This window comes from Mytilus edulis, chromosome 4, assembly GCF_963676685.1.
Source record: "Mytilus edulis chromosome 4, xbMytEdul2.2, whole genome shotgun sequence".
Lineage (NCBI taxonomy): Eukaryota > Metazoa > Mollusca > Bivalvia > Mytilida > Mytilidae > Mytilus > Mytilus edulis.
Genome location: NC_092347.1, coordinates 46,659,419 through 46,683,004, shown reverse-complemented (window position 1 = coordinate 46,683,004; position 23,586 = coordinate 46,659,419). Strand labels below are relative to the sequence as shown.

Here is a 23,586-nt window from a genome sequence, read left to right as displayed (position 1 = left end):
TTTTTCAAAGGAATTATCTCAGATTTGAAATATAAAATGATATGTCATATTTTGAAACCAAAATGTTATAAAAAGTATAGATTTTTTTTTCAAAAACTTTTGAAAACGTGACATGACCATCGCTGACTGGCATGACCAACCTCGACAATGACAGGACCAGATAAAATTGCTAATTTCTCTTTAATTCTCAAAATATTTTTCTGAAATTTGAAATATAATAAGATTTCATTATTTGATAAATAGATTTAAGAAAAATAATAAAAAAACATTGTAAGAAACTTTAGAAAACGTGACAGGACCAACTCTGATGATGACAAGACTCACATCGACAATGACAGGATCAAATAAGAATGCTAATAACTTTTTTATTTTTCAAAAGAATGATCTCAGATTTGAAACATAAAATGATATGTCATATTTTGAAACATCAATGTTATAAAAAAATATAGATTTTTATAATATAATTATAGATTTAACCATTTTATACATAGAGAAAGGAATAATATAGAAATTTTTTTATTAAAAGCTTGCTGTAGTGTGACCTGACCGACACTGACAATGACAGGACAAACCTCGACAATGACAGGAATTATCTCAGATTTAAGATATAATAAGATCTCATCTTTTGATACATCAATTAAAGACAAGGCATACCTAAAGAAAAAAAATCTATTTTTTTTTATTGCGAAAACGTGAAATGACCATAGTTCCTACTATACAAATCCTTGTTGAAATTAATTATAAAAAAAACACACATTAAGATTGAATGATTAAGTTTTTAGCAAATAAGGGGAAAAAAACTAACTTGGGGAAAAACGTTAGGTCTGCGAACGCCCACTGCGTTATTTGAACTTTTTATTGGTATATTATATTAAATAGAGGTGTAGAAATATTGTTGAGCTTGAGAAACTTTGTAGATTTATTAAATATATTTCTGTGAAAGTCTATCCTTCTGATTAGTACAACTATATGTTTATTTATCTTTTGTGCAAATATTTATCATATTAATTGATATTTCACACATGCTATATCTCATGTATGCTATATATATCATTGTTATATCTTCTCTGTAACTATATGTTTTTGGTGTATGAGAATAAAGATCATTCATTCATTCATTCAGAATATTTTGTATATTAATTACTGGTCATAATCTGACACGTCTGAAAACAATTATAAGGTAACAAACAATAGATGTGACATAAGCCATAAATAAGTTGATATATCCAATAAAGATTGTGATGACAGTAATTAAAATCACATAATAGTTCATGCATGTCGTTGTTTTATTAATATTTTCAGAACAGTAAATAATTATTTCCATGCATTACTTAAGGAATGCTCGAGTAAATGCAGGATATATCTTGTTAGTTTTATTTCTTATAATAAACAAATAAACATTTCTTGAAGTATGCCCGACCATTGCATGCATGATTTCTTGGTAGTTTTAAAATATTTTCATAAAATATACTGAAGCAAACATTTTCACGGACTACTTTAAAAGATTTGATACCTTTCCAAAGTGGCTTAAATTGGACTTCATGATATCAAGAAATATTATGATGATAATTCAATAAATGTTAATTTATTTTTAGTTAAATGAACTATCTCTTTAACTACGCCAACATACGTTTAGCAGCCAGGTCAAGATTTTTAACCACCATAAAAAATATTTTCCTGAATTTTTAAGAAATATCTTACTTATTATTGATCAGAAATGAACAATTTCAGTAAAATAAGAAAGAAATTATGATTCAGTTTCATCGGCCAGATCATAGCCGATGTTGGTCAGGTCACAATACGTTTTTTTTCTATATTTTTCTTATATGATGTGCGAAATGGTCTAAATTGTCATTATTTCAAATTTGAGAGGAATATTAAGACAAAAAATAAAGCATAATGAGAATTTTTATTTGGTCCTGTCATTGTCGAGGATTGTCCTAGCTGTCATTGACAACGTTGACCAGGTCACATTACAGCAAGCTTTTTTTTGAAAAAAATCTATATTTTTTATAACATTTTGGTTTCAAAATATGACATATCATTTTATATTTCAAATCTGAGATAATTCCTTTGAAAAATAAAAAAGTTATTAGCATTTTTATTTGGTCCTGTCATTGTCGATGTTGGTCCTGTCATTACCAGAGTTGGTCCTGTCACGTTTTCTAAAGTTTCTTACAATGTTTTTTTATTATTTTTCTCAAATCTATTTATCAAATAATGAAATCTTATTATATTTCAAATTTCAGAAAAATATTTTGAGAAATAAAAGAGAAATTAGCAATTTTATCTGGTCCTGTCATTGTCGAGGTTGGTCATGTCAGTCAGCGATGGTCATGTCACGTTTTCAAAAGTTTTTGAAAAAAATCTATACTTTTTATAACATTTTGGTTTCAAAATATGACATATCATTTTATATTTCAAATCTGAGATAATTCCTTTGAAAAATAAAAAAGTTATTAGCATTTTTATTTGGTCCTGTCATTGTCGATGTTGGTCCTGTCATTACCAGAGTTGGTCCTGTCACGTTTTCTAAAGTTTCTTACAATGTTTTTTTATTATTTTTCTCAAATCTATTTATCAAATAATGAAATCTTATTATATTTCAAATTTCAGAAAAATATTTTGAGAAATAAAAGAGAAATTAGCAATTTTATCTGGTCCTGTCATTGTCGAGGTTGGTCATGTCAGTCAGCGATGGTCATGTCACGTTTTCAAAAGTTTTTGAAAAAAATCTATACTTTTTATAACATTTTGGTTTCAAAATATGACATATCATTTTATATTTCAAATCTGAGATAATTCCTTTGAAAAATAAAAAAGTTATTAGCATTTTTATTTGGTCCTGTCATTGTCGATGTTGGTCCTGTCATTGTCGATGTTGGTCCTGTCATTACCAGAGTTGGTCATGTCACGTTTTCTAAAGTTTCTTACAATTTTTTTTTATATATATTTTTAAATTTATATATCAAATGATGAAATCTTATTATATTTCAAATTTGAGATCAATCCTTTGAGAAATGAAAAAGTTATTAGCATTTTTCATTTGGTCCTGTCATTCGGTCCTGTCATTCGGTCCAGTCATTAGTGTAACCCAAGTAAACCACACATAGTAATATTAAAATCAAAAACGGAACTGAAGAGGTAGCTTAAAACCGAAAACCGAAGGTGTAAAATTAGAACGAGAAAGATCCAAAATAACAAAAGGTTCATGTCCCACAGGCGCAACTGAATTTACAAATAATTCAATAAAACACAGCTTGTGTTTATGTTCTAAAACAAACAAAATATATATTTCTTTCGAAAGGAAAATACGTCCACAAATCCGAATTTTAAGCAAATATATAAAATTTCGACCTCATTTTACTCTTGAAAACTTTGAAGTAGCACATGAGATGAAGTTATATTTTCTCTTACATATTTGATTTAATCAGGCACAACATAGCTTATATGCATATTGTCAACAAACTGTCAATATGGGATCAAAACTGTATCGTATGCCTTTAAATAATATTACGTGACGATATAACCAAGGATTTGTATACCATACATATACTATACAAATCCTGCAAGCGGATATTACAACACTGAATTCGGTAGAAAACGTCTCTGTGTCAGCTAGTAATAGAAAGACAGTATAATAAATACAAACAAAAATAAGAAAACAAAAGATGTGTCCTGCATAGTAAGTCAGGGCAACGATCGCGATTTGGTATGCCGGGAACTGTAAACTCTTATATATCATGGTAATTCTAGACATTCACGGTAGAATCAAATTATCAAAAGAATCAAAAGATACCAAAAGGATATTCAAACTCACAAGTCGAAAACTACTTGATTGAAAATGTCATGGTAAACACGGAAAATCATCAAAAGACAAACAACAGTATGCAATAATACAAAATTGAAAACTAACTTGAGAATGACCAAAACTCTCCGGTTTCTGGTGCTTTGGAAGGTTAAACAGATTATACCGTTCAAATGTGACACACACGTGTTGCTTACGTTAAATAAATATCCAGTGATAAGCCCCATTCATGATCACTAGGTCATATTTGAGGAAAGAGGTCCGATGGGACGAGATTGATGTTACAACAATTGTAACACATCCTTCGTCATCTGTAAAACAGATACTAGTATTCCATAACAGTCAACCGACTCTTGATGGTGTCTGTAAACTTTTCCAAAGGAAGAATTCATCTTCACCACTTGGAATTCTCGGTTTTTCTTGTAAAAAGTAAAACCACAAAAATACTGAACTCCAAGGAAAATTTAATCGGAAAGTCCTTAATCACATGGCAAAATCAAATAACAAAACACATAAGAAACGAATGGACAACAACTGTCATATTCCTGACTTGGTACAGGCATTTTCAAATGTAGAAAATGGTGGATTACACCTGGTTTTATAGCGCTAAACCTCTCGCGTTCACTATAATATATTAATAACAACTAGATAAACAGCTACCAACTATCAAGGAAATCGTACAAGAAATATCGTACCAACTAGGAGATAATCTATTATCTTACCTCCTATACATTTCCAGGAATATGATTGGTTAAAAGCGTCCGCGTGCAAACCGTGTATATTTGATATTAGGTTAGTAGGGAGGCGGGGCTTATCTCATACACGGTTAGTAGTGGAGTTACGTCCCTTTATATGCCATATTAGGTAAGAAGGGGCGGGGCTTATTTCATACACGGTTGGTAATGGTGTTATGTCCCTTTATCAAAACAAAACGGTACTGACAAAAAAACTTAAAAGTTCCAACAGACGAAGAAATTGATGATGAAGATTGATATAAATTCATAAAACACATTTAAACCTTACAAGTCGTTATTGTTGGCATCTGTTTGTGTAGGATCAATGGAAGTATTAGTGCTAACAGTATTGAAGACTTGCTCATTTTGAGAATCACTAGTCTTAATTTCACACGTTAAGATAGTCGGTAAGATAAATTCGTTACATAGTGTGCTAGTGACCTTATACCGTATATATGGGGTCAATAAATTCCATATGGGGATTCGAGCTTCGCTCTCACCCCATATGGAATTTACTGACCCCATATATACCGTATTAGGTCACTAGCACACTATGTAACTAATAATATTGGTGTTGTTTTGCACACGTTTTAGTCGTGGTCACTTGGTTACCGGAAAGGGACTTTGAGACAGTGGCGTTAAGTCCATTGGTCTGACGAGAGAAGATTCCTCCATCATAATATTGATGAGCACATGCGCACATGGCGTCCTCGGAATACAGCATACAGGAAACAGCACATTTTCGGAACTACAGCGTTTGGTGGTAGAGGTTTATGTTCTAGATGGGACAATGACGTGTCAAAAATATCGCGATAACATACCTGGGATATCGATGTGCCGCATTTTGACTATCACAATCTAGACCAATATTCATTGACGATAATGCTAAGCCACACAGAGCACCCATTGTTTCAGATTGTTTACACAAGGAGGTAACTGACACTATTCCTTGGCCACCCATGTCATCGGATATGAATCCCATTGAGCATGTCTTGGATGAAAATTGATAAAAAAAAATCAACAATATGATTCCTGCTGGTAAGAATTTAACAGAAATTACTAGCAGCCTTGATTGAAGAATGACAAAGAATTCCCGTTAGAACATTACGACGCTTACTTCGAAGCATGAGACGACGTGTTAATGAAATTTTCCGGAAGCGTGAAGGATACACTCGCTAGTGATCTAAATGTTACTTTAATGTATTTTCAAATTGTCACTCTCGAGTTTAAAAAAGAATTTTGTGTATATTGCAAAGCAAATTTTTCAAAAACGTCAGAATAAGTTGAAACTTTAGATCTTGTATTTTATTTTGACATTTTACAACCATATGCTCAAAATGAAATAGTAAAAAATTAAATCATGAAAACAGTCCAAAATTTCACTTTTCAAATAACATTATATCTGTTATCTTAAAAAAACACTTTAGTTCATTGTATCGATATTTCAATTAGTTATGAATTCAGTGATAAACGATTCTGAAAAATCATCAGGTGTTGCTTTACTTTTGGCGGGGTGTATATATAGCCGAAAATAAAGTTAATGTATACTGTAATTCGTCATCAGAAGACCCTGTTTGAAGTCTATCTCAAATGAATAGATTAAGAAACAATTCAACGAGAAGAGGATCACAGTTGGTTCCCATGAGAATGTCGATTGTTTGTTGAGAAATAAAAAAAACCCGACCTTCAAATACTTATCCATAACTTTCTTTTAACTTTCGGAACAGCTATCTGATACATGCAACTTCTCGGCAAATTTAATTGAACTGAAACGTCAAACGGATTCAGAGCTTCAAGCGGGTTTTTTTTTGTGACATCATGGAACCTTGCCCGGAAACGCATGTTTAATCTCGTCGACATATTCCCCACTTGAAAGTGGAACACAGTATTGCTAAAATCCAAAAAAAGTCATAAGAATTCTTCAATTGGTTTTTTGTTTCTATTATCAACCAATTGGCCGTCCATTGTAGAAACATGAAACATTTGATAAGGCTATCCAATCTGTTGAGGATCATCTGTTCAAATGTCCATTCATAAATTATTCAGTCTTTGGTATTCTGTGTTGTGTTATGTGTATTGTTGGTTGTATTTGCCTTTATTTGTTGTCATTGCGTTGTCCGTTTATTTTGGATTTGTGGGTTTGAATGTCCCTTTGGTATCTTTCGCCTCTCTCAAGAACATAAAATATCCAAACTAACAGATATGATGAAATGAGAGAAAATATAAACAGAGGAGGGAGCGTAAAACTTTTAATACAAGATCAAATATTATATGAATGTACAAGAACCACTAATGATTTCATATAGAGGATTAGTAGGCTCGAAGCCAGTTTGTCACTGATCTGAAATTTAAACATTAGAGTAGCAATTTGAAATCTGTAGAACGCCTTATGAATCGCACACTCAGTAGTGTACATAGGGACATACATACAAATCTCTCTCTGTGCAAAATATGACAGGCACTTCTGATTACAATTTTTTAGAAGTTAAATTGAGATAATTATAGATGTCAGTGTTTGGCTTTAGTTCCATGGCCACCCTTGTCTTTATACCAATCTTTCAATTCAGTTATAGTGGTAGGAAGTTCTCGTCCCATTGTCTCTGGTAATGTCAGTAAAGAAATGGCAACAATGACATTCATTGTAGCGAACACTGCAGCTGGTCCCCAAGATATATATTCTGCCTAAAACATAAAAATTATAATACAATATTTTGTGTTCTCATTTTACCTATCCGTATGTATTGTCTGGTACGGATTTCATTTGTTTTTGAAAAAAGTAATTACGGACCTTTTTGCATGCCTGGTTTAAAATCTGTTAAAAAAAAAGTCTAAAAAGTTTGCATTACAAGCAACAATGAGATGATATTTTTCTGCAAATAATCCAGATTTTTCTTGCTTTTCGAATGAAATTAGTCGTACTAAATCTTAATTGACGGATGTTTTTTTTTTAGACCCTGCTATGTAAGAATTGCACATGGTACCATCTATACTGAAATTTATGATAAATCAAGGCAGTAGGAATCTTTTTCCCTTTCTTTGTTATTTTTCCAGGTTGGCTCCTTCATATAAATATATCTTTCTTGGTTAAGTATATGCGTTTGTTTGTAGTAAACAATTGGATTATTATTTACGTATTATTTTCATTATTTTACAAAGAATATATACAACAGGATTATTGATATCATAAATTGCTCAAAACTTTTTCTAGACCTTTTCAATAGACAAGAAATTTACGTTTTAAAACACAGTAAAAGCAATAGAGGGTTTCATTATGGAAGTATGATTCAAGGAATTTGATAAAAAGTTTATTTACCATCCAGATTAATTACAAAGCCATCACTTAAAGGAATATTCCTTCAAATCTGTGTCAGTGACTTGATAAACTGACGAATTACTGCATTTCCTGTTTTTTGCAATCGGTATTTTTCTGTTTTTGGTTTAGATATTCCATCAGTTCATGTTTTAATATGCAGTATTAGTTATTTTTAAGGTGTTTTTATTACATATATTACCGTTATTTTAGATTTTATCATTGTTTTCTTCACTGGGTTTTATTGTATGCTATTGTTGAGTCTTATTAAATGATCGAGATTAATAAGGGGTGGGTTCAACATATGATATTTAACCCTGCTTTAGTTGCAACTGCCTGTCCTAAGTTAGGACTCTCATCAGCAGTATTTGTCTTATTCCTGACAAATAAACATATCTTATTGGCTTTTTTTTGTTGTTGAGAAAAAGTTGGAATGACAGACTTCAAACTGGTTCTGTCAGATTTATGCATAATTTTCAAGACAATCTAGAGCTTGATATTCCATTCGTCACAACTCGGCCGATTCCGTACCCTCATCTAAGAGGATAGAAGGAGAGAAGCGGATTCTACCGAGGATTGCCGAATGCTTGATATTCAAGTTCTATTCTAACAGACGAAGACTATGTTACCCTCTTAAAGTCTTTTATGTTTATTAATTAATGGTTTGTTATCGCATTGCCGTATACTAAACATTTTGTTCTAATCACATTGCAAATACTTACCAATGTTATAGCAAAGGGTGACATCATTGATCCCGCTCTTGCAACAGTTGAAGCCATACCCAATCCAACATTTCTACAACACATGGTTAATTGTCTCTTTAAAGTAATGTTGTGAAAATCGGAATGATACTATAGAATTTACAATTATATATAATAATCCAAAACGATTCCGCACACGAATGAGAGTATTAATAATAACAAGACTCATTAATGTAATTTTTGCTAATATATTGGTGTCGCAAGTGATATATGTACACATCAAAGAAAAGGACAACATAGAACAAAGATAGGTCAATATTTAATGTTGAGATCTAACCTTCCTTTTTCTCTCTAATGTAACAATATTTATGATACAAATGGTATCAATTTAACTTACCAGATGCAGTAAGAGATACCAAGTTTTTTGGCAATCAATAGAAAAATGTTTTTAAAAGAGATTGCGACGAATCTGCAATTTGAATTACAGGAATTAAAGTTAGTTGAAGCAATATAGAAAACAACGAACTCTAAAGTGTTTCCAAATATTGATAAATGCACTTCAAGAACAAGGGAAGCAGGTTCAAAGTATAAGATTTTACTGCAGTGCTTTGGTATTGAAAATGTTCAAGAAATACTTATTTTTGAATTGACAGATCACATGAACATGAAACCGTTTGAGCTACGATTTTATCTCTGGCATATTTGACAATAGACAACACATTTTGTATGTTTTGTTCATGTCCAGTTTTTTTTCTTTTCATTTTATATTTTAGAATTTCCAAACTTCATTAATGTTTGTTTTCTCCAGAAAAATCGTGTAGTATCTACGGCAATCAAACAATTAACTAAAATTACTCTGTTCAATACCTTAAATTTGTTGGATACAATTCTGGTGTATATAGAAATACAGTACTAAAAGATCCAGTGATAGCAAATCTTCCGACAAAGGAGAAGACAGTACCTAGTATTGGAAGCCATGAGTATTCACCTGCAATGACGGCGATCACAATTAAATGTTAACAATACTTAAAACGTAAAATGATTGAAAATGCCAAATCGATGTATGATTTCGAAAAGAAATCCCCACTCATACAACAAATTCGATACAAATCTGCTATTTTTAGTCTTCATAGGATCAAATCACTCTACATTTTACCATCTAGTATACCAAAAGGCTTGATAAGGCCTATTTATATTCGAACATCGGTATACTACTGTTGCCCATTTCTGCCAACTGCATTCTAAGTAAAGCGTTATGGACCAGTCTTTAAACAACATTTTGAAGATATTCACCAGATATTAGTTTTTGATATACTTAAACATATAAATACCTTTCATAACAAAAAAAAAGCTATTCATGGTCAAATATGTTGATTTATAATGAAATCACCGACCTTAAAGGAAATGCGATTATCACCTTGATTTTGAAAGAAGATGTTGATATGTGCTAAATAAACTCATCATAGATACCCGGACTAAATTTTGTATATACGCCAGAACAGTACAGGGAACAAGAAAAAGCTCCCTCCGCACATATTCCAAAAGAAACATCTTTCTTTTATCTATATTTTATTTGAAGTATAAACACGACTTTTGAATACCCGAACACATATTGAAACTCTGTCCTTTTGAAATTGTGCACCTCTCCTTTCTCCTTGCGGACTTGCAAATTGTAATGTTTTTTAATTAATTTTACGCTATATAGATGATGTAATCTTACTATGTCTGTTTACTATTTTGAACGTATGTATGCCATCGAACTTGAAATAAAGGATACACCAAGGTTAAGGCTGTCTCATTTATAGACTTACATGTAGCAACTGGCAATGAGAGTTTTAGACAAACAATAAAATTGAGAAAGGAAATGGTGAATATGTCAAAGCGACAACCACCCGACCATAGAGCAAACAACAGCCGAAGGCAACCAATGGGTCTTCAATGTAGCGAGAATTCCCGCACCCGTAGGTGTCCTTCAGCTGGCCCCTAAAATATGCATAATAGTACAGTGATAATGGACGTCATACTAAACTCCGAATTATACACAAGAAACTAAAATTTAAAATCATACAAGACTAACAAAGGCCAGAGGCTCCTGACTTGGGACAGGCGCAAAATTGCGGCGGGGTTAAACATGTTTATGAGATCTCAACCCTCCCCCTATACCTCTAGCCAATGTAGAAAAGTAAAAGAATAACAATACGCACATTAAAATTCAGTTCAAGAGAAGTCCGAGTCTGATGTCAAAAGATGTAACAAAAGAAAATAAATAAAATGACAATAATACATAAATAACAACAGACTACTAGCAGTTAACTGACATGCCAGCTCCAGACCTCAATTAAACTGATTGAAAGATTATGTCTTCATCATATGAATATCAGGTACAATCCCTCCCGTTAGGGGTTTAGTATCATACTATCATAAAATATATGAGAAGAACATAACCCGTGTCATGCCAACAACTGTTTTTTTAGAAATAAATGTGTTTAGTTCCGATGCAAAGACCCTATCAGTGAATCAATGTTAAAGCCAAAATATGCAATCTTTAATGACCTGACAACAGTATCGTAACTATATCCTCTTTTAATAAGTCTATTTAAAGGTTTTGTTAGTTTCTGAGGAGAATACTGACATTTTTGTGCTTTATAAAGAATATTTCCATAAAATTTTGGATGTGAAATACCTGAACGTATAAGATGTCTGCATGTTGAGTTATATTTACGAATTATTTCCTTATACCGGTGATAAAATTTAGTAAATGTTTTGACCAGTTTGTGATATCGAAAACCCTGGTGTAATAATTTTTCAGTAATACATAAATTTCTCTCGCTAAAATCTAATACATTGTTACATACACGAGCGAATCGTACAAGTTGAGATATATAAACACCATAAGATGGTGACAAGGGAACGTCACCATCTAAAAATGGATAATTAACAATAGGAAATGAAAATCATCTCTTTTATCATAAATTTTTGTATTAAGCTTCCCGTTTATGATATAGATATCAAGATCGAGGAAAGGGCAGTGGTCATTGTTATCATTAGCTTTATTTAAAGTAAGTTCTACAGGATAAATTTCTTTAGTATACATACTGAAGTCGTCATTATTTAGAGCCAATATATCATCCAAATATCTAAAAGTATTGTTAAATTTTTGTATCAAATGTTGTTTTGATGGGTCTTTGCTAATTTTAGTCATAAATTGTAACTCATAACAATACAAAAACAGGTCCGCAATAAGTGGTGCACAGTTAGTCCCCATTGGAATTCCAATAACTTGACGATATACGGAATCTCCAAAACGAACAAAAATGTTATCAAGTAAAAATTCAAGTGCATAAATAGTATCAAAGCATGTCCAATTGACATAGTTCTTTTGTTTATTGCTACTAAAAAATGATCTAAAAGAGTTTGAACATATGTACTCGCATTCCGACTTTTTAAATGCCCAGTTAATTAGGGATGTGAATTTTTTCTTAATAAGAATATGAGGCAAAGTGGTATATAGGGTAGAAAAATCAAAACTTTGAACAGATTCAAAATCACCAATATATGCATGCAATTTATCAAGTACTTCCAACGAGTTTTTGACACTCCGAAAGTAATTAATTCCACTATTTTCAAAGGCCTTATTTGAACAATTTATTATCAGGTTTTTAATTGTACCAAGTGTACTAGTAAGTAAAACAGACAATTTAGTAGTTGAAGACGATTTCAGCTTTCCAATTGTGAATTTTCCGGTTTTTTAAAGCAATATTCCAGCAGCGCCAACATACGAAGTATATCTCTTCCAGTTGATACGATAGTTGATAGCTTACATTTCCTATCAGAATTTCCTTAATAGAGGGTTGCTGCTCACAAGAATGCTGTTAAAGATAGAGTTCCGAGTGGTGAAGTTGAAATCATCTCTTCGAAATTTTGACTCATTCCATCACAAGTTGGTTATCCTTTATGGAATATTTGTTTTACAGATGACGACGGATATGTTCCAATGTCTAAACCACAATATTAAAAATGACCAACTGAATAAGATTTATCATCGGCTTTACACTTATATGAGTAACACGACGGGTCCGTCATGTAGAGCAGTATCTGCTTACCCTTCCAAAGCAACTGAGATCCATGGTGTAGAGGTTAGTGCATCGGACTACTAACACAGAGGTGCCTGGTTCGAATCCCGACTGGAATGAAAATTTCAGGGACTGAATTTTCGGCTCTCCCTTGACACCATTTGCGAGTATGGTCTTGAGGAAACGATGATAGTCCGTCGGAAGGGGACGATACATGGCTGACCCGTGTTAAGAGAGAGCCATATCTCTTGCAAGTTAAAGACACCCTTGTAGATTTCGAAAAAGAGCAGGCTAATGCCGCTGCAAGGCAGCACTCGCACCCGCAAAGTGGAAAGGGATTAATATAAGTTGCAAAACTTGTTTCCCAATCCACTATAAATAAATATGTTTAAACTAAACTGAGATCAGCTCAGTCTTTAGATTTCTATGTTGTTTGTTGTATACTGTTGCATTTTTTTTTTGATGATTTACAATAATGAAAAAAACTAATTTTATAGTGATGATTGAAGTGTGTGTAATAACAGCAGTACTGGAACAACGTGCACAATCTCACTTTCCTACTTCGATGGCATGTTTACTGAGTGTGAGATTCCCTTACTTTCTGTTTTTATTTTAATTTGTCTTTAACTAATCGTTTTATAAGATTTTAACCTCATCTGTTGCCTTAATAACTCACTTCCGTATGTTGTACAGACCGTGGCTAGCACTAAGGATACACCAGCAATTCCATGAAAAATAACTAATGTAGATTTTCGTCCAATCCTGAAAACAGTTAGGCATTTTATTTTTTATCGCCATTAAACACAATTTAGATGATCAATATATCAAATAAAAAAAAGATAATTCTGCATTGTGAATAACTGTTCCTCCTTTAAAGACAAATTTAATTTCGACTCACATCATGCATGTAATATATCATGTATAGTATATGACTATATAAATGGATTTAGTATGAAGTAATATATTTTTGTTAGACTTTTATTTATACTAATGACTAAATCATGTTTTATCTGGAATAATTAGCTGCACAATATTCTTGTCCGTCCATTAATAAAAGAACGCAAAATGTTTTTTAACCTTACTTTTTTTTTTAAATTTGTATTGCAAATGAACAAATTTGTCCTGTCTTTTGGTAAATTTTTGTCGATGTTCTAGTTTTAGTCTTTCTTCTTCTTTCGGTTATCAATGTCCTTTTAGTTATTTAGAACAACATCACCAAATATATCCGGCTCGTGATTTAGTGCCGGACGAGTACAAAAATTGATCAATTACGCTCGAAAAAAAACCAAACTAAATAGGAAGTTGTGAAAGCCTGAAAACTAAATTGCGGAAAGTTGTGTCAAATCTTTCTAAGGACACCTATATGTTGGAAAGAAACACGTTTTTTTTTTATAATTCAATATATTATAAACAATAAATTTACAGCAACATGATAATCATATCAATGATTTAGGCACTCGATCCAACTAGACCACATTCAAATGTTATAAACAAACGCGTTGGGTCAACTGAAATAATAACATGGAACTAACTATTTGGGAGTGTCCTTTAAAATTTCGTATAATGTGCTGGTGGGTTAGTATAGAATTCAATTTTTATTTGTAAAAACATACCGGTTAATGAGAATCTGCTGTAATATAACCGCAGGATATTCTGCCAGACTTGCTATAACATTGTTCAAAAATCTATCACCAGAAAGTTTTGATGTTGTCAGCATTAAACCATAGTAAGTAAGTGTATTCGTTATCCTGCAAGAAATAGAACAACAATAATAGATTTTAAAAACTTGCATGATTACAAATGTTCTTTGAGAACAAATGAAAAAGTACATAATGTGAGAACAATATATAATCCTTTTCATATGAAAAAAGTTGGGGAAAAAAATACAGAACTCCTTGGCATATCTTAAACGGAGAATTCCACAATAACTGACAAAATCAAATGTAAGCTAGACCAACGAATAACATGATATGAAATGGACGTATTTAATAGTAAGTCTAATGCTTTGTCTTTCTAAGGAACGAGTGCACTGCTTGGTGCACAGACAAACAATGGAAAAGTTAAGACAGGTTTACGTTCCCCTCCATATGTGGTCAAACTAAAACACACAAAAAAAACTAGCAAAGAAGAGCTACCAGAAGGATGGCCACTATGTAGAAAGAAGAAATAAAAAAAAATCCACATATATATAATGCTCAATTTTCTAATTGATAATAACAAATGATATAATTCAATAATCATGAACGAATTTAAAAGATATAAAATTAAAAAAAAAAATTACGAATAAATCTCAAAATATGATTAAAAGAATACTCTTATATATTAATATGACACATTAACACGATTAAAAACTAGAGGCTCTAAAGAGCCTGTGTCGCTCACCTTGGTCTATGTGAATATTAAACAATGGACACAGATGGATTCATGACAAAATTGTTTTTTGGTGATGGTGATGTGTTTGTTGATCTTACTTTACTAAACATTCTTGCTGCTTACAATTATCTCTATCTATAACAGTACTTTCTGTGGAAAATGTTATTGAAAATCTTCAAATTTAAAGAAAATTGTTAAAAATTGACTATGAAGGGCAATAACTCCTTAGGTGGTCAATTGCCTATTTTGGTCATAGTGACTTATTTTTAGTTCTTACTTTGCTGTACATTATTGCTGTTTATAGTTTATCTCTATCTATAATAATATTCAATATAATAACAAAAAAACAGCAAAATTTCCTCAAAATTACCAATTCAGGGGCAGCAACCTAACAACCGATTATCCGATTCATCTGAAAATTTCAGGGCAGATAGATCGTGGCCTGATCAACAATTTTACTTCCTGTTAGATTTGCTCTAAATGTTTTGGTTTTTGAGTTATAAGCCAAAAACTGCATTTTACCCCTATGTTCTATTTTTAGCCATGGCGGCCATCTTGGTTGGTTGGCCGGGTCACCGGACACATTTTTTAAACTACATACCCCAATGATGATTGTGGCCAAGTTTGGTTAAATTTGGCCTAGTAGTTTCAGAGGGGAAGATTTTTTTAAAAGTTAACGACGACGGACGACGACGGACGCCGACGGACGACGGACGACGGACGACGGACGCAAAGTGATGGGAAAAGCTCACTTGGCCCTTCGGTCCAGGTGAGCTTAAAAGAAAATCCTAATGACAAAAGTAGAGGAATGAGATGACTTACCATGCTATCCATAATACAACGGATCCGAGAAGGATTCTTTTATGTTTTAAAAGTGTAAAAACTGTATATCTCTCGACTTTTTCCTTTTTTAATCCATTTTCATTCCCAGGGTTCAGTTCGTGTGTCTCCTCAAGAGCAATAATGTTAATTTCCTTTGATAAAAGAACGTTTTCAGTTACACTTTCGTAAGAAACATTGTTCATTCTGCATGCTTTTTTCAATACTTTTTCGGTCTGGTCCCTTTTCCCGTTTGCTACAAGCCATCTGAGTGATTCATCTAAAAAACTAAGGAAAGTATGTAAATTATAATGCCATTAAACTGTGTGTATGTATATAAACTCAACATAGATACAAGGACTAAAATTTGTATATACGCCAGACGCGCGTTTCGTCTACAAAAGACTCATCAGTGACGCTCGAATCCAAAAAAAAGTAAAAAAGGCCAAATAAAGTACGAAGTTGAAGAGCATTAAGGACCAAAATTCCTAAAAGTTATGCCAAATACAGCTAAAGTAATTTATGCCTAAGGTAGAAAAGCCTTAGTTTTTCAAAAATTCAACATTTTGTAAACAGTTAATTTATAAATATAACCATATCAATGATAATTCATGTCAGCACAAAAAGTGCTGACTACTGGGCTGGTGATACCCTCGGGGAAATAAGTCTACACCAGCAGTGGCATCGACCCAGTGGTTGTAAATAAACTCATCATAGATACCAGGACTAAATTTTGTATATACGCCAGACGCGCGTTTCGTCTACAAAAGACTCATCAGTGACGCTCGAATCCAAAAAAGTAAAAAAGGCCAAATAAAGTACGAAGTTGAAGAGCATTAAGGACCAAAATTCCTAAAAGTTATGCCAAATACAGCTAAGGTAGTATATGCCTGAGGTAAAAGTATGCTATTTAATATTTATTTATTGGTATTACAATTTCTGTTAATAAGATATAAAAATATGCCGAAAATAGTGAATATACGTACTTTATGTAACAAGAAGTAAAATAACAAAAAATACCAGCGTCATAAAAGTCTTTTTTAGGGGGGGGGGGGGGGGGGGCATTTTTATAAATAGTTTCTTATTGTCATTGAACAGACATTCTTTTATAACATTAAAAGTATACCATCGTCTTATTTGATGGTATTTTCTCTAAAATCTTTTAGACAATTTTGCTAATTTGTCATTGAACAGACATTCAAAAAATACCAAGAGTATGTTATCATCTAATTTAAGAGTATTTCCTCTAAAAATCTTTTAGATAATTTAGATAATTTAGAAAACGTCTATCAATTCATCCTCAACTATATTACATAGTCGATCAACACTTACTACATTTAGGTTTGATAAGTCTAGTTCCTTTATAGAATACAACCCAATTAAAACCAATTAGTAATATTTTTTAAGATGTAAGTTTTAATTACAAATAATATGTGTCACATAAAACCAATCCTTTGTGATCTCTAATATATGAGCACATTTTAACATAGCAAAATAAAAAAACCCTGAAAAATATATAATAACTGTTCCAAATTCAAAAATAACAGACAGCAGAACGATTTGCTTTGAATATATTTCACAAATTTGTGTGTTTGATTTTCACCTGTGTTTTTTTTAATAAAGATTTTCTAAAATGTGTTCATCCTTCTTCCGCGGATATAATATGACGTAAGACTTCTATTGACCAATGGAACGAATAGAAAACAACTGTCATATTCCTGACCTGGTGAAGGCTTTTTGTATCAGTACTTTATTAGACCGTTGGTTTTCCCGTTTGAATGGTTTTACCAAGGATTTGTAGTCTTACTATACAAATCCTTAGTTTTACACTAGTAATTTTGGGGCCATTTATAGCTTATTGTTCTGTGTGAGCCAAGGCTCCATGTTGAAGGCTGTACATTGACATATAATGGTTTACTTTTATAAATTGTTATTTGGATGGAGAGTTGTCTCATTGGCACTCACACCACATCTTCCTATATCTATTTATGATATTTTAAAGGAACCGATCATCCGACTCTTTAGTTCCTTTAATTAAAACTAAAAAGTAATATCAATTTATGGAATAACATAACACATTTGTCAATCCGACACATATCAGAATTCATATATATATATATTCTTAGATATTACTTACATAACAGCCCAAACATTTCAAACGCTTTGATTAAAAAAAGGCAAGTCTGTAACACTCCCAAAATGGACCAATGTTGATATAACTTGTCATTTATTGTGAACCACAGTTCGTGTGCGTTATGTTGTAGGAAGAAATTGTCATTGGAACCAATAACATTCATAAATCATTTTTTCAACTTTTCTGGTTTTTTTTTAATACTTATTTTGCACCATCAATGGTATGGTTTTATTTGGATAATGGGTGTTTATTATGTTATACTTACAGCCAATCAAAAAGCGTATGACATGTTAGAAGTGACAAGATTAACTGCATATAACGCCATGACATATTCCTACACAAGTATCCAATCATAGTTGTGAGGACAAGACCTGTTGTCCATGCAGTTAACATAAGACCTTCTGCGCGATGGCGTAACTCCTTTGGCATAATTTCAATATACATTATCGTATTCGTCATAACACTCCCCTGAATAGAAACATTGATAAAAAAAGAGATATGTTTCAAGTTTTCCCTGCATTTGATTCACATAGACGAAAACTGATAACGAAATTTGAATATTAGAAACTTGTGATCATTGTAAACTGCGGGTTCATGAAATTAGAAGAGGAAAACTTCGTTTACAAAAAAATATGTTATCGCTATGAACATTCATTAACGATATAATGTTCTTGTCTTCGAATATATACATTAAAAAGATCGGTTTACAAGTCTTCAAATGTATATTGCTACACTTGTTTTGGAAAATTAGAATATGTGTATAAATAACAACTACTTGAAAAACAAGGATGTATAGGAATCGAAACAGTCGTATAGCTTTATAATAAAAAAAACATAAGAAAATAGTAAAATCCATCTAAGGTCTACTTCACAAAGAATGTTCCTGTAAAATATAGGACAATAAATTTTCAACTAGGAATGTTAAGAACATGGACATGAATGCCTTTGATAATTTATCTGAGAACCTAAATTGCCGACATTGGAATAAAAATGCTAGTAAACCATGTATCCATGGACTTTTTATACATCTACTAGTAATTTGTGTCCGCCAGGACATATTTTACCATGACTTTATGTTTTGACTATACATACCCCTTGAAATGTCCCCTGCAAAAACCTGAATAGTAAGAACACTTCAATGTTTGGTGTGAAGACTGTTGCTAAAGCTGTTAAGAAGTAAAGAATTCTTGATATGACACTTCCAGTTTTTCTACCAAACCTGTCTGCTATAGGTGAAAAAATAACGGCACCGACTGCTTGCCCAAGCATGATCATTGTTTTAGCAAGTTCAGATCTCTCTGCACCAGAACAAACAAGATTCCACTTAAACAAATCACATTTTAAATTATAGTAGTGAACATTATTTGAAAACAAAATTGATATCATAGTTAATTGATACAAATATACTAAACTTATACAATTTTAATTTAAACTGTTGTCAAAAGCAAATATTGAAGAAATATAAGTCTACATTATGTGAGTGTATTGTCTATTGCCATCAAGACATAGTAAAACATTACGTTTGATAAATATTAAGATTTTCATTTTGTTCAGTCACAATCAACCAGTAGTTCGTTCTTGTAAGTTGAAACACACGAGCTCAACCATGGTTTATGATTAAATTTTTTACCTCTTTTTTTGGGTCTAGGTGTAAGTATTTTTTTTCATTTGATTTTCGGATGTCCCAAGTTTTTTTTTTATTTCATCATCCAAGTTAGCCAAGCCAATCCGTGTATTCAATAATGTTGATCAAATCTTATATTGTTACGATACTGGTTTAATATTTGGAGCTATAATCGGGGATTACTGTATACATTCCTTTTTAAAGTACCTACTTCTGTTACTGTGGATCGATCATCGGGAATATCGTAGCTGTAGCCATTAAGACAACCTTCGGTGTATTGGTATTCAGAGTCCGATGAATTAACAAAAATATTGATTTTACATTTATCATACTGGACGTTTATATCTGATATGTTGTTATGGTCATGTCTCTGTAGATATGCTGTGGTATTGATGTCTTGACATTGGTATGACGGTCTGTACCCTGAATTCCAATAGGGATGAAATTGTTCACCATGAAATAACATTCAATGCAATCATATGTAACAATTTTATTTTCAATGGCTAAAAGTTACCAATAAATCCAGAGTTGACATATCGTTACTAATTAGGGACTCGCAATTTTGAAATGCTTGGGCCAAGAAATGTTCGATTACTACAATATTATCGAAATGAAATAACACCTACCTCAAAATCGCCGTTTTGACGTGATTTTATTACCAAATTTGAACCTTAGAGGTAACGCAACAACTCTAAGTTTTCAAGGGTTTTTTTGTAAGACGTCATGTTTATACCGGCGTCACACATCAGTGTGTAACACCAACGTACGTCGGGCGTAGTTAAAAACCACGTACGCTGCCTATACGTGTTATTTTTGACGCATCCTACTTGTCAATCATATTTATATCGTGTGCTCAACGAGCTTTTAAAAGCGTGTTTAGGGCGTACGAGAAGCGTACATACACGTTTATAGGGCGTTTAGGAAACGGGTGTTGGAATATGTCTGGCGTTTGTCTAAAGTAGATGAAATGCACGCGTTGAAGGAATAATGTCCTTGAACGTATATGAGACGCGTCCCGGTCGTACCTGGTATGATTACCCGCGCTTTTGGCGTGTCTGGCACCTGTAATGGCACATGTTCTTTTGTTGTACTGTTATTTCACTGTCCCAGGTTAGGGGAGGGGTTGGAATCCCCTTTTCATGTTTAACCCCACCGCAATCGGTATGTATTTTCCTGTCACAAGTCAGGAGCCTTTTTTGTACATTTTTTAGGCCGTTTGTTTTCTCGTTTGAATTGTTTCACATTTGTGATGTCGGGGCCTTTTATATCTTATATATACATATTTGTTAATTTCTGTGTCATCTGGTCTCTTGTAGAGAGTTGTCATATTAGCAATCCTACCCCATCTACTTTTAATTTATAATTATGGGATGTTTTACTCAGTGAAATAGATCACATATAAACTTAGGGGCGAACTGAAGCCAACCTCCGGGTGCGGGATTTTCTCGCTGCATTGAAGACCCCTTAAAGGTAGCAAATGGCTGTTATCTGCTCTTTGATCGGGTTGTTGCCTTTTATCATATTCCCCATTTTCATTCTCAATTTTATTGTTTGCACTAGCGTTTTCTAGGTACACATGGTCTTGTAAATTCATGGACATATCCCACTATATAAATGTTAGAGCAATTTTCGTTAAATGTCAGAATATGTTTTTGATACGTCACGGGTGCCCTTTAAAGGGTCAGGCAATGTGAAACTACGCCAGGCGTATGTTACAAGCATGTCCTGTATATGTCAAAGTAAAAGTCCGAATAAAAGTCGAACGATCTTGAGGCTAATATAACGTTTCCTAAACGTGTCTCAAACTTATCTATAGCGTTTTCAACGCGCTTGTAATGTATGCATTACGTTAGTTTAGCAAACAGGTATACGCTTGAAAAACGCTATCGATCGAGAGCTAGATGGATATTTGCTGCATAAAAAATTCCTGGAGTTAAAAAGTTCATTAAGCGTATACCTTTGCATTTCCACGTACTTCAAACTTATGCAACGTGCGTCTAACGATTACTTAGCGTAACTTTGCGTGCACATAAACTATACGAACTTTGTCTATTTTCTCTGTCCGTCTGCATGTCGTTCTATACGCCAATGTGTGAGGCCGGTAGTAGACACGACGTCTTTGTGCCAAAATCATTTAAGGTGGCACCCAACACCTGAGCTAAAATTAATTTGGCTCGTTTAATTTTCTTATAATTTGACCCTCTGACAAAAATATAAAAATTTCAAAAAATTTGAACCAACCGTTTAATCAGAAAAATTACACTGGCTATATAGCAGTTTGACAAAAACTTATTTTGATCATTGAGAAGCTTAACATTCCTTTAACAACACCACGTCATTAAAACGTTCTGCTGATTTTACAGAGTTATCTCCCTGTAGTGTTAGGTACCACCTTAAATAAAACCTTTTACGTATTGTTTCTTTTTGCAATGCATTAGAATCGGGCTAACAGTAATGTATTTAAATAGTTGCCACCGTCAATTTTGTTTTGACTGTTGCAAATTTTCGTTTAACTGATACGTTCGAACAGCAGTATACTAATGTTGCCTTTATTTACGTATCTTTTTTATTTTAGGAAATAAAGATGTCATAAAACCTTTTTTGAAGACTTGGCACTTACCATGAAGATAGGATGAGAGTAAACTTTATGATGGAATAGAGAGTAGTTTTCCTATCAAGACTTCTTTCATAGGAAATTACATAACCTGTTTATTTCAATATAAAATTGAAGTCATTTTTCAAAAGTTTGATTGACACAATCATGAACTGCTACAGATCAACTGTGTCACATTCGATCCTGTAAACTTCAAACTAAAAGTTATGCCTGTACCAAGTCAGGAATATGACATTTGTTTTCGGTTCGCTTAATGTGTTCGCGCTTTTGATTTCTATGATAGTTTTCATATGATATTAGTCCTAATTGTTTTACTAATTGGCATATTTTGTTTGGTTACTGGTCATTTGTTAATATTATCATTATTGACTTTGTATATTCTATCTTTTGTACTTACACGTTTACTAATTTTAAGAACGTTCACGAATTAGAATTTAATACTTATTTTTATCTTTAAACGAAAATTAGGTTTCACTTACCAATGTAAACAGCTGCAATAAGATGAAATGAGTTTTCCAAAGTAAAAAGAAAGCATAATGCTAATTGGATTCTTTGATATTTTCCTGAACTCCCTAGAGCATATAATATTTTATCAACCTGAACTCCAGGGTCCATCTTTTTATCTTATATGTCCCTTACATAACTTTCAATTCATTATCTTGTGTATATGAAATGTCATGCCTATGAATTATGAATTACTTAAAGCGTGAGCTTTCATTATCATTTTAAAATATTCATTCGTTCTCAAACTGTTAATTTTAGGTGTTGTGATCCTCATTAATGTAGTGAATAAAGTGATTTGATTATCACATGTAATGATTTATTCAGTGGATAAAGACACAAAAAAATATATTTATTTCGGCGCATAATCTGGATGTCGCCGCGGAAAATATGTTCAATTTATATTTGGAAACCACTGTTACAGACCTCATTCAAACTAATACAAACTTACAGTTATCATTTTGGATATTGCAAGTCACCGACTTTTCAAACCCGTTCGCATTGGAAAAGATGAAAAAGAGAACAGAAATTCTTTAACTTTCCTTTGCCAAAAGTATCAGGATTATAATTTAGTACGCCACACGCGCGTTGTTTTGTCTACATAAGACAGTGACGCTCATATCGAAATATTTATAAAGCCAAACAAGTACAAAGTTGAAGAGCATTGAGGATTCAAAATTCCAGTAAGTTGTGCCAAATACGGCTAAGTTTTGTAAACAGGAAATTTCTAAAAATGACCACATTATTGATATTCATGTCAACACCGAAATGTTACCAACAAAGATCTCGATGGCGTCAACTTATCCAATATTTTTATCATAAATTAGTTCAGTCGAAAATACCTCCTTTTTTCAAAGATCAGCCTGTACCAATCATTTCTTATACCTATACCAAT

General features: G+C 32.5%; 1 protein-coding gene across 1 annotated transcript; it reads right to left on the bottom strand.

Moving 5' to 3' along the window:
• Window positions 1-6,776: 6,776 nt before the first annotated feature.
• On the bottom strand, window positions 6,777-22,819 carry LOC139519803 (organic cation transporter protein-like). The gene is made up of 10 exons (XM_071312069.1): window positions 22,670-22,819; window positions 19,788-19,999; window positions 19,045-19,275; window positions 18,218-18,420; window positions 15,822-16,106; window positions 14,240-14,374; window positions 13,303-13,388; window positions 9,421-9,541; window positions 8,575-8,647; window positions 6,777-7,224 (listed from the first exon to the last, which is right to left on the bottom strand). The coding sequence occupies exons 1-10, from the start codon at window positions 22,803-22,805 to the stop codon at window positions 7,051-7,053; spliced, it is 1,656 nt and encodes a 551-aa protein (XP_071168170.1). The 5' UTR covers window positions 22,806-22,819; the 3' UTR covers window positions 6,777-7,050.
• Between the last annotated feature and the right edge of the window lie 767 nt (window positions 22,820-23,586).

Coding starts and splice junctions, on each gene's coding strand:
- LOC139519803 (XM_071312069.1), bottom strand. CDS start 22,805: ATGGACCCTGGAGTTCAGGTTGATAAAATATTATATGCTCTAGGGAGT. Junction 16,107..18,217: donor CATACGCTTTTTGATTGGCT/GTAAGTATAACA, acceptor TACTTTCCTTAG/TTTTTTAGATGAATCACTCA. Junction 9,542..13,302: donor GGTCTGTACAACATACGGAA/GTGAGTTATTAA, acceptor CCGTCATTGCAG/GTGAATACTCATGGCTTCCA.